Genomic DNA, 13268 nt, shown 5'->3' with positions numbered 1-13268 from the left:
TTTCAGGAATTCCTCACATCCAGTGTTGCCTCCCAGTCCTTCTTGAAACACATCCCGACAACCACCAACATCACCCCAGCTGAATCCCGTGCAATTAAGGAGCTGAAAATAGACCGCTCTATTGTCATCCTCCCGGTGCATAAAGGCTCCACAACTGTCATACTTGACCATGTAGAGTATGTGGCAGAAGGACTGCGTCAACTCTCCGACACCTCAACCTACAAAGCTGTTACCCAGGATCCCATTCCCTCCATCCAGACCGAACTGCAGAAAATCCTAAAAATCCAAGGTCCCTCACAAGGCCTCACAACGGCTTCCATAGACTTACTCACTCCACCTGAGCCACGTACCCCTACCTTCTACCTATTACCCAAAATCCACAAAGAGAACCATCCTGGCTGTCCCATTGTGGCAGGCTTCAAAGCCCCAACAGAACGTATCTCAGCTCTGGTAGACCAACACCTCCAACCTATCACCCGCAGACTCCCATCCTACATGAAAGACACAAACCACTTCCCAGAACGCCTCAAATCCATTCCCACTCCTCTCCCACCTGAAACCTTTCTTGTCACCATAGATGCTACATCCCTTTACACAAGCATCCCACGTACCCATGGTCTCTCTGCCCTTGAGCACTACCTCTCCCAACGCCCACCCGAAGATCTTCCAAAAACCTCGTTCCTTATCACACTTACCAACTGCATCCTCACCCATAATTACTTCACTTTTGAAGGCCAGACCTACAAACAAATCAGGGGAACGGCCATGGGAACCAGGATGGCTCCGTCCTATGCCAACCTCTTCATGGGCCGCATGGAGGAGGCTTTCCTGAAGACCCAACAGCTGCTTCCCCTGGCCTGGTATAGGTTTATAGATGACATCTTTGTGGTCTGGACTCATGGTGAAGAAACACTCCTTAATTTCCTCCATAACCTCAACTCCTTTTCGAATCTGAATTTCACCTGGTCCTTCTCCAAAACCCAAGCCACCTTCCTGGATGTTGACCTTCATCTTGTTGAAGCTCACATCCACACCTCTGTCCATATCAAACCCACAAACAAACAACAGTACCTTCACTTTGATAGCTGCCATCCATTCCACATCAAACGCTCCCTTCCCTTCAGCCTAGGTATTCGTGGCAAACGTATCTGCTCCAGTGACGAGTCCCTCAACAATTACACCAATAACCTAACCAGTGATCTCCCGAGCAATACATTCCTCCCCGTCCAACAACAATGTTCCTATCCCCAGACCACACAGAAGCATCCCCCTTGTCACCCAATATTATCCTGGCCTCTAAAACATCAACAAATTACTCCGCCAGGGATATGACTTTCTCAAGTCAACCCCTGAAATGAGATCATCCCTTGACAAAATTCTCCCTACACCACCCAGAGTTGCCTTTCGTCGCCCCCCTAACCTCCGTAACATCCTTGTTAAACCCTACAACTACAGACTACCTTGTTAAACCCTACAACTACAGACTACCTTCTCTACCCAGCGGTTCCTACCCCTGTAACCGACCCCGCTGCAAAACCTGCCCCATGCATCCCCCCACAACCACCTACTCCAGCCCCGCTACTGGTAAAACATAAACAAATCAAGGCAGGGCCACGTGTGAAACTACACATGTCATTTATCAACTGACATGCCTGCACTGCACAGCCTTTTACATCGGTATGACAACAACTAAACTGGCTGAGCGCATGAACGGACACAGACGAACTGTCCGCCTAGGAGATGTCCAATACCCAGTAGCGGAGCATGCCCTCCAGCATAATTCTAGGGACCTAGGAACCTGCTACATTGTATGTGCCATTTGGCTTCTCCCACCCAACACCAGTCCGTCTGAACTGCAGAGATGGGAACTTGCACTCCAACATATCCTTTCATCCCGCCATCCCCCTGGACTGAACCTACGTTAAAGAACCTCACTCCCATCTACTCTTCAGTCTTCTCCTCTTTCCCTTTCCTATTTAGCCATTCACGCATCTTTTCACCCTACATAGTTGTGTTTATCTTTATACTATATACCTCTTTACTTCTGTATGCATCCTCTTTGGTTTGAAGCTGGCACAGTACTTACATTAGAATATCTTTGGCTTCCCTCTGACAACCATGCCTCCTTCCTTGCTACCCTCCCTGTTTTCCTTTCCCTGTTGCTTCATAACCTGGGTTGTGAGCAACTGAATCTACTTTCCTTTCTTCCCTTCCTTTCCCCTCTCTCCTCCCTGATGAAGGAACATTTGTTCCGAAAGCTAGGAACGTAAATTTTCGGTCCTGTTTTTTTTGTGTGTCTATCGGCTGTACTGAGCTGAGGTAAGTACTGGCCAGCCCCTCTATCTCTTTGTTAGTATTTGTTTCACATCTTTATATGAGATTTTCCATTAATCATGAAGATCAAAATGGTCAGATGTTGACAATAAAACAATCCAACCAAATAAAGCCAGATCATAAAAATAAAATCCTAGGTTTATATAACCAAATCACAGAGAATAACTGATTTGCAGTGTGGGGAAGGGTGTTGGGAAGAGATTTACATAGTAAACAGTTTATATGAAAAATTTAACTATTTCTTTAACATATTCCTACAACACTGTTTTCTCTTTATCTAGTACCAGCAAGGGAGGGCTCTATGTGTCTCAGAAGACAGGTTCTAGTCAAAACTCAGCTACTAGTGACATCGCAAAATCCTTCCAACATTAAAAAAGCCAAATACATTTACTACATACTAATAAGCTGGGGAGAAATACAGGTATACTACAGCCTCGAATGTATTGCTCCATAGCGACTTAGAAGGCAACATTACACTAATCACATTATGTTCACAGGCCGTTAAGCAGTCTTTCTTCCCATGCTCCATATCCAAATAGAATGGAAAGATATGGTAATACATGGAACAATCTTCATCTACATTTATGCTCCGCAGGCCACCCAACGGTGTGTGGCGGAGGGCACTTTACGTGCCACTGTCATTACCTCCGTTTCCTGTTCCAGTCGTGTACGGTTTGCGGGAAGAACAACTGCTGGAAAGCCTCCATGCATGCTCGAATATTTCTAATTTTACATTCGCAATCTCCTTGGGAGGTATACGTAGGGGTAAGCAATATATTCGATACCTCATCCAGAAACGTACCCTCTCGAAACCTGGATAGCAAGCTACACCGTGATGCAGTGCGCCTCTCTTGCAGAATCTGCCACTTGAGTTTGCTAAACATCTCCGTAATGCTATCATGCTTACCAAATAACCCTGTGACAAAACACGCCTCTCTTCTTTCGATCTTCTCTATCGCTTCTGTCGACTCAACCTGGTACAGATCCCACACTGATGAGCAATACTCTAGTATAGGTCGAACGAGTGTTTTGTAAGCCACCTCTTTCATTGATGGACTACATTTTCTAAGGACTCTCCCAATGAATCCAAATTGTTCTGTTCGCATACTCCCAGATATTTTACAGAAATAACCGCTACCAATGTTTGTTCCGCTATCACATATAATCATACAATAAAGGATCCTTCTTTCTATGTATTTGCAATACATTACATTTGTCTATGTTAAGGGTCAGTTGCCACTCCCTGCACCAAGTGCCTATCCACTGCAGATCTTCCTGCATCTTCCTGCAATTTTCTAATGCTGCAACTTCTCTGTATACTACAGCATAATCTGCGAAAAGCCGCATGGAACTTCCGACACTATCTATTAGGTAATTTATATATATTGTGAAAAGCAATGATCCCATAACACTCCCCTGTGGCATGCCAGAGGTCACTTTAACGTCTGTAGATGTCTCTACATTGAGAACAACATGCTGTGTTCTGTTTGCTAAAAACTCTTCAATTCAGCCACACAGCTGGTCTGATATTCCATACGCTCTTACTTTGTTTATCAGGCGACAGTGCAGAACTGTATTGAATGCCTTCCCGAAGTCAAGGAAAATGGCATCTACCTGGGAGCCTGTATCTAATATTTTCTGGGCCTCATGAACAAATAAAGCGAGTTGGGTCCCACAAAATTGCTATTTCCGGAATCCATGTTGATTCCTACAGAGTAGATTCTGGGTTTCCAGAAATGACATGATAAGTGAGCAAAAAACATGTTCTAAAATTCTACAACTGATTGATGTCAGAGATATAGGCCCATAGTTTTGCGCATCTGCTCAACGACCCTTCTTGAAAACTGGAGCTACCTGTGCTCTTTTCCAATCATTTGGAACCTTCTGTTCCTTTAGAGACTTGCGGTACACAGCTGTTAGTAGGGGGGCAAGTTCTTTTGTGTACTCTGCGTAGAATCGAATTGGTATCCCATCAGGTCCAGTGGACTTTCCTCTGTTGAGTGATTTCAGTTGCTTTTCTATTTCTTGGACACTTATTTCAAAGTCTGCCATTTTTTCGTTTGTGCGAGGATTTAGAAAATGAACTGCAGTGCGGTCTTCCTCTGTGAAACAGCTTTGGAAAAATGTGCTTAGTATTTCAGCTTTACTTGTATCATCCTCTGTTTCAATGCCATTATCATCCCAGAGTGTCTGGATATGCTGTTTTGATCCACTTACTGATTTAACGTAAGACCAGAACTTCCTAGGATTTTCTCTCAAGTCGGTACGTAGAATTTTACTTTCGAATTCATTGAACACTTCACGCATAGCCCTCCTTACACTAACTTTGACATTGTTTAGCTTCTGTTTGTCTGAGAGGTTTTGGCTGTGTTTAAATTTGCAGTGAAGCTCTCTTTGCTTTCGCGGTAGTTTTTTGTTGAACCACAGTGGGTTTTTCCCGTCCCTCACAGTTTTACTCGGCACATACCTGTGTAAACGCATTTTACGATTGCCTTGAACTTTTTCCATCAACCCTCAACACTGTCAGTGTTGGAACAGAAATTTACATTTTGATCTGTTAGGTAATCTGAAATCTGCCTCCTATTACTCTTGCTAAACAGATAAACCTTTCTCCCTTTTTTTATGTTCCTATTTACTTCCATATTCCGGGATGCTGCAACAGCCTTATGATCACTAATTCCTGTTCTGCGCTTACAGAGTCGAAAAGTTCGGGTCTGTTTGTTATCAGTAGGTCCAAGATGTTATCTCCATGAGTCGGTTCTCTGTTTAATTGCTCGAGGTAATTTTCGGATAGTGCACTCAGTATAATGTCACTCGATGCTCTGTCCCTACCACCTGTCCTAAACATCTGAGTGTCCCAGTCTATATCTGGTAAAGTGAAATCTCCACCTAAGACTATAACATGCTGAGGAAATTTATGTGAAATTTAATCCAGATTTTCTCTCAGTTGTTCTGCCACTAATGCTGCTGAGTCGGGAGGTCACTAAAAGGAGCCAATTATTAACCTAGCTCGGTTGTTGAGTATAACCTCCACCCATATTAATTCACAGGAACTGTCCACTTCTATTTCACTACAGGATAACCTATTACTAACAGCGAGAAACATGCCACCACCAGTTGCATGCAATCTATCCTTTCTAAACACTGTCTGTGCCTTTGTAAAAATTTCAGCAGAATTTATCTCTGGCTTCAGCCAGCTTTCCGTACCTATAACAATTTCAGCTTTGGTGCTTTCTATCAGCACTTGAAGTTCCGGTACTTTACCAACACAGCTTCGACAGTTTACAATTACAATACCAATTGCTGCTTGGTCCCCGCATGTCCTGATTTTGCCCCACACCCTTTGAGGCTGTTGCCCTTTCTGTACTTGCCTAAAAAACTGCCCAGTCCACGCCACACAACCCCTGCTACCTGTGTAGCTGCCTGCTGTGTGTAGTGGACTCCTGACCTATCCAGCGGGACCCGAAACCCCACCACCCTATGGCATAAGTCGAGGAATCTGCAGCCCACACGGTCGCAGAACCGTCTCAGCCTCTGATTCAGACCCTCCACTCAGCTCTGTACCAAAGGTCCACAGTCAGTCCTGTCAACGATGCTGCAGATGGTGAGCTTTGCTTTCATTCCACTAGCGAGACTGGCAGTCTTCACCAAATCAGATAGCCGCCAGAAGCCAGAGAGGATTTCCTCCGATCCATAGTGACACACATCATTGGTGCTGACATGAGTGACTACCTGCAGATGGATGCACCCTGTACCCTTCATGGCATCCAGAAGGACCCTTTCCACATCTGGAATGACTCCCTCCGGTATGCACACGGAGTGCACATTGGTTTTCTTCCCCTCCCTTGCAGCCATATCCCTAAGGGGTCCCATTACGTGCCTGACGTTGGAGCCCCCAACTACCAGTAAGCCCACCCTCTGTGACCGCCCGGATCTTGCAGACTGAGGGGCAACCTCTGGAACAGGACAAGCAGCCATGTCCGGCTGAAGATCAGTATCAGCCGGAGACAGAGCCTGAAACCGGTTCGTCAGACAAACTGGAGAGGCCTTCCGTTCAGCCCTCCGGAATGTCTTTTGCCCCCTGCCACACCTCGAGACAACCTGCCACTCTACCACAGGTGAGGGGTCAGCCTCACTGTGGGCAGTATCCCGGGCAGCCACAGCCATAGTCCGATCGGGGGGTGCGTGGGATGAGCTGGCCGTCCCCGAAAAACCCACATCCGGACTCCCACAGTGATGCCCATTGGCAACAGCCTCAAGCTGTGTGACCGAAGCCAACACTGCCTGAAGCTGGGAGCAAAGGGATGCCAACTCAGCCCACATTCGAACACAGCAGTCGCAGTCCCTATTCATGCTAAACACTGTTGTGCAAAGAACGTCTGAACATATCTACAGAGAGCACAAATAATTTGACACAAAATTTAAATGGATATTAAAATACAAGACTGCCTAGTAAATTCAGTAATGCTGCTACTTGTGCACTGCTGACACACTGCTCAGCGGCAGAAGGCTAACTGTACTGTCAGCAACGTATAAAGATTATTTGAAAGAAATAAACAAATGACAGATGACTAAGTGACTTTACACATCACAGATATTAAAATACAAATCTGCCCCTGCTAATTACAAAGCTACACAATGATTTGACGCATTTAACTAAACAAGTGCGCTAAGAAGACTTAAATAAATTTTCAACTTGACTACTACACTATGAACACTAAATAAGCCACTTGCTGCTACCTGCACACTGCTGACACACTGCTCGGTGGCAGAAGGCTAACAATGAGAAGTATTCCTACCGTGCAAAGTGGTTTGCAAAGCAGGGATGGAGATAAAATGTAAAACACTCTAGGAAAAAATCAAACAATCAGTATCATTATTAAACAAGGCTCAACAACAAACGACCAGGTAAATGAAATTAAGGTTTCACACAAACCATAAGTCACAAAATTCAGTCATTACTTACACAAAGTGTAACAAAGTACATCCTAATAAATAATTAAATAAAGTCACAACACACAAGAAAAAAATGTAATGTTTACTTTGCCTTTTAGTATGGGTTTTATGGGGTTTTGTATTCTGATAAATATATTCCTTGAAAGTGTATCTAATGAGCCACTCATTCTACAAATAATATAATTATGGGCTTACAGAGTCATGTTAGCTTTAAATGAAGTAACAATGTTCAGAAACTAGCTGTTATTGATGTAGACGCCGAGAACTATTATTCTTTTATAGATATCGGTGTGGTCATGTATTAAGGCAACAGTAGGAGATACACAGATATATAACACAACTGTGGAGGCAAAAACTTTTCAAAAGTAGCTGTCTCATGCTAATTCTACCTTGATAAATTTACCTTGTGTAAGTACAAACAGTGTATGGCAGTGTAGCAATGTGTAACTGTTAGAGTTTGAGCAATATAAGTCAACTTGTAACTGTGGATGCAGCTGCATGGACGTGTGGAAAGAGGAGACCGCAGTTGAGGTAGTGACTGTGTTGTGAATAACCACTTTGCAGTAGACCAAATGCTTAACTCCCTCATTTGCCTTTTCTGACATAAATTTAATGACATTACACACAATATCACACTTTTCACTACAGCGTAAAAAACTACAACTAGTATGTGTGAGAACATTGTACTATGCTTTTTGTAGTAGAGGTAAGAGTAAAAATGCTTATGTGCACTGATAGTAATCAATAGGCAACTGATGTTGCTGACCTTTCATATCAAAGTTATAGATTCACCCATTACACAGGAAAGTGTATATTCAGTGAATGGTCCATCGTAGCTCTGCAGAAGACAGAACATATTTAATTTCTAAATTATCACAGATTTTATTAGTAAGATATAGTAATACAAACATGAAAATATTAGCATTGCTTTGACAAACCTCAAAAATATTTTCTTAAAAAATATCCAGAAAGGTTCCCATACACAAATGGTATATCAAAGTCTTCCACAAACAGACAATATTACGAAAAGGATAGACTGAAACTCACCATATAGCAGAGATGCTGAATGGCAGACAGGCATAACAAAAAGGCTACTAAATACGTAAGCTTTCAGTCAGAAGCCCTTCTTGTCTCCTTTTCATAATACTGTCATTATTTCATCCTGGATTGTCCATTGTTTGATTTTACACAAACTACAAACAACAAACTGGCATGATTTTCCAGTTATTTACATCTTTGATAGTTACATATATCATGATTTGTATGTTATTGCTTTTCGTATCTGTATTATTCTAGGTATGCACCAGTGATATCTGCAGAAAAAGCATATCATGAGCAGTTGACAGTAGCTGAGATCACAAATGCATGCTTTGAACCAGCAAATCAGATGGTAAAATGTGATCCACGCCATGGAAAGTATATGGCCTGCTGTATGTTGTACAGGTAAGCATATTTCTGTCATCCATAAAATGGAAAACAAGGAGAAGATAGGGTGTGGGGGTAATGGTGGACATATTGCAAACTTAATAATATAGTAAAGAGGAAAACACGGGTATGGTGTACACCATACAAAGAAACATTATTCAAAACAAGTCATAGCCTGATTAGTATTCATTTTGTTTGATAAGAAACATCATCAATCACTTCAGAGACAAAGCTCATAGCATTCAATAAGCAACAGGAAAAAAATGAATGTATAAGGAACAGTGAATTGAAAATGAGACAGATGGAAAAAAGTAAGTAAATTGCTAATTATTTCAAAAGTAATTGTCATAACTGTTAATATATTTATCCCATTGTCTGACAAGATGGTCAACTGTGTGTGTGGTATTGTCTGTTGGTGTAATGATCAAATGACAATAAAATTATTATTATTATTAATGTTATAATGGTACCTTTGAAAAGTATGCTGCTGATTTCCTTCCTCATTATCATTCAGTCCAAGCTTGTGCTCCACCTCTAATGACCCCAGTGCCAATGAAACATGAATCTTTAATCTCTACGTATTTGTTTTCTAGTTGTAAAATACATCAGAAGCATTTCCTAACACTAGCAAGCTGGTAGAATACAGAGTTATCTGAAAACTATTGTAGAAAGCAAAATAGAGATGAAAGATGAATACATAAGCAAAATTAAGGAAGGAACTGGAAATTTGATCATGAACGTGAAATGAGGGTAAATACTGGGAGAGCACGTAGTATTAAACTGTGTTCAGGTCAGAGGGGATTGTGGGGATGTAGGAGATGCTGTAAATTGGGTTGTTTTGGGGGGAAGAGACGAAACAGCAAGGTTATTGGTCTGATGCTGTAAATCCTGAGAATATAGAACACAAGTAGAGTATCCAGTTGACATCTGTGGGATGACACACTCATTCATGTTTAACATTAAAAAGATAGAGAGATAAAAAGGAACTCCATTACTGCATCCTAGTCTTGCAGCTAGGAAATAAAATAAAATTCTTCTTCTTGTCATAACAGCTACTTCTTAGTCTCATACTACATGCATATCCTGCAAATGATAGCTGTAACTGTTGCCTGAACAGTTCCGTATTAAGTCGAATATGTCGCTACCAGTTGAAAAATTCAGTAACTATTATAAATAGTTATAAAACATTAAATTTGCAAGTCAGTAAGCCTTTTTCACATTGATGATAACATTACCTATTTATTTTAATCCAACAAACAATAACAAGCATCCATGTCTACTCAAAAACAACTTTAAAGCTGGGAAAGCTGCGAGTATTCTATCCATCACTGACAAGATTAATATAATGCAGGAAGATTGTGGTTTAACACCCCATTAACACTGAAGTAATTAAAGATTGAAAACAAGTTCAGGTGGGACAAGACTGCGAAACAAACCTGACCATGCCCTTTTCAAAGGAATCATTCTGACTGTCACTATAAGCAGTCTAGATAGCCATCATAGCCCAAACCAGGATGGTAACATTGGGACTTACACAACACATCCCCCAAAAACTGATGCAGTAAGCACAATGCTGTGCTACCTTGCTTCTTTTAATAATGTTATTTTATTTCATTAATTGCTTTATTTCTTTCAAGATGTAATCTAGGTGTTTACACAACAAAACAAACTTTTTTCTGTACAATGCTTTCATTCTTCTGTAAACACTTTGCCTCAATTTTCAATTATTTTTGCAATGAGAGTTTGTTTAAAATCTGTACTTCCTTGCAGAGGTGATGTGGTGCCAAAAGATGTAAACGCTGCTATTGCAACCATAAAGACAAAGCGTACAATACAGTTTGTTGACTGGTGTCCTACTGGTTTCAAGGTGAGTAAATGATCAGAGGATACTGTTGTAGTAGATTTTTTTTTAAAAAATAAGTAAATAATTATTTGAGCAGCAGCTGCCCAACAATATCAGTTGGCAAAAAAATTATGCACTCACTAAAGGAAAAGGAGAAAACTAAAAAGAACACTGAAGATTACTTTAAAAAAAATCATTTAATTGTTTACCTTGGGAATTCAGATCCACTCTTACATTAGACCAGAGCACTTACATCTTAGGAAGTAGCAATAGATTTACATATGAATCTTCCTAATAAAGCTGTGCATCAGCACCAAGCTTAAAGCAAGTTCTGGACTCAACTGCCACTTCAGGGCACACTTTTAATCAATATCAATCAGGAAGCGTCATAATAGCATTCTCTTTGCTGATGACAGACATATCTATTCAGAGCAGCTTTTGGGAATATACAAGAGTAGATAACTGAATACTATTATAATAAATATAGCACAAAACTAAAACTTATACAAGGGACAAGGAAATATAGAGAACATAAAGAGAAAGAAAAAAAGAGGCAAAAAGTTAAATGTGACTAAGAGCTTGAGGGTAAATCATGAGACTAGATTGTGGTGGCCAGGGACCAAGTGAGAAGTGAAAGTGAGAGGTGAAAGCAGCATTAATGTTATTATAATTGTGAACTGTACATGAAGCTTTGATTTATCAATTTTTCTACATACCTCTGAAGATTTTACAAATATGTAAACGTTTTTTTTTAAATTACCGATACCAGTCACAAACTTTGTCAACTATTGTATTACTTATTTATTTAGCGACATGTTTTGAGGGTTAAACCTCATCTTCAGGCTAAAAAGCATAACAAAAACAGCTTTACAATTTTAGTAATGCCATTTAGCCTGAAGATGAGGTTTAACCCTCGAAACATGTCGCTAAATAAATAAGTAATAGTTGACAATGTTTGTGACTGGTAGCCATAATGTAAAAATACCTTTACATATTTCTTGAGACAGTCACAGTCGAAAAATAGTCAAAATGGCTTCAGATTTTACAAATACTTTTATGTAAAAAAGTTATTTGTTTGAGGTATCCTAATCATTTTTTATTTTTCTGGTAACAGGTTGGAATTAACTACCAACCACCGACTGTAGTACCTGGAGGTGATCTTGCAAAAGTTCAGCGAGCTGTCTGTATGTTGTCCAACACAACTGCCATTGCAGAGGCTTGGGCAAGACTGGATCATAAGTTTGATCTCATGTATGCAAAACGAGCATTTGTGCATTGGTATGTTGGAGAAGGTATGGAGGAAGGAGAATTTAGTGAGGCAAGAGAAGATCTTGCAGCCTTAGAAAAAGATTATGAAGAAGTGGGAGTGGATTCAGCAGATGGAGAAGTTGATGAGGCTGATGAATACTAGGTTGAGTGCCTTTTTAAGAATTAATGAAACTATTTTACGTCACCTTGATGGACTCAAATGTGGCCAACAGAAATTTTGGGGAAAATTTTGTCCACTAGTATAATGACATTGATTGAAACAGATGTTGGCAGTATATAATCAGCATTAAGACATCAATAGTTCTTAATGTGCCTACCATAAATGTATTTTACACAGAAATGTGATATTACTACAAATAATATAAACATTTTAGTGCAGTCATAGTTTGCAAAATGAAATATGCATTAAAACTTTACCATTAGTTGTGGAGCCATTATGGAAACCTCTTGTCATATTGTATGAAGACCTGCAGTACTTATTAAGATAGCTATGGCGCGAGAAATATTTTAGCCACATTCCTTGCACATGTAAAGCCTCAAATTGTGGCTATATTTGGAAAATTAAGCCATAAATACAACACCTGTTTTATAGGTTGTGAATAATTATGTTATTTAACATTCAATGGAATATGCGTATCAACTTGTGACTTGTGTAACATGCATATAGTGTAAGAATTTTAGTACCTTCACAACTTTAATTCAGTACATTAATATTTATTGTGCAGAAGTGTTCCACAATATCTTTTATCTGAACAGAGAATAGTTTTTACTATAAAAATTGCATATGTGGTTGCACATTTATTTTTAATACATGACTGTAATGTTATAATCTCTTGAATAAAATATTCCTAGATTACTCAACAAATTTATTTATTAATTTTATTTCTGTATTTTCTTTCATTCTCATTGGACTATCCATTCACATTAACAGAATGGCATGATTCTTTGGAAGTAATCTCTCCCACTTTATATCAAGCAAATTTCATTGCTAAAAACAAAAATATGAAAAAATGGACAGGCTGCTTTGAACTTGTAGAAAGAAATGTATTACAAAATGGCTCACCTATTCTTAGTTCTTGGAATAGTGGATTATGGATATATCCTAAACTAGTGTGTCACTAAGGTCCTATGAAAGCAATTTGTGTTTGTTTTCTTTTAATGACCATTGTGTATCTGCATCATGCTGATTACTGTGATGATTGCCTGTATACTGATATTTATGTGAGTGCAAGGGGCATGACGACAGCAAGAAGCACTTGTCACTCACTCACTCACCCCCCGCCCCCCCCCCATCTCCCCACCCCTGCACCCCAATAATGTTAAGTTCAAATATTGGGCTCATTGTAGAATTATCTCACAAACAAACAATGTGATTCTACTAAGCTGTGACTTTAGCCTGTTCTGGCAGTGCATTGCCAAGGATGATAGGAATCACTGTGGT

At 40.2% G+C, this 13268-nt stretch overlaps 1 protein-coding gene across 2 annotated transcripts in view; it reads left to right on the top strand.

The window, feature by feature from the left end:
* The window catches only part of LOC126236396 (tubulin alpha-1C chain), a 120191-nt gene extending 107556 nt beyond the window's left edge, over nt 1-12635 (top strand). For both annotated transcript variants that reach the window (XM_049945683.1, XM_049945684.1), the window contains 3 exons: nt 8587-8733; nt 10486-10582; nt 11673-12635. In XM_049945683.1, coding sequence (XP_049801640.1) covers nt 8587-8733; nt 10486-10582; nt 11673-11969 — 541 coding nt within the window. In that variant the 3' untranslated portion in view covers nt 11970-12635. The remainder of the gene's footprint in view (nt 1-8586; nt 8734-10485; nt 10583-11672) is intronic.
* Nucleotides 12636-13268: the final 633 nt, after the last annotated feature.

The sequence above is a fragment of the Schistocerca nitens genome, chromosome 2, assembly GCF_023898315.1.
Source record: "Schistocerca nitens isolate TAMUIC-IGC-003100 chromosome 2, iqSchNite1.1, whole genome shotgun sequence".
NCBI lineage: Eukaryota > Metazoa > Arthropoda > Insecta > Orthoptera > Acrididae > Schistocerca > Schistocerca nitens.
This window is presented reverse-complemented; position numbering and strand designations above follow the sequence as displayed.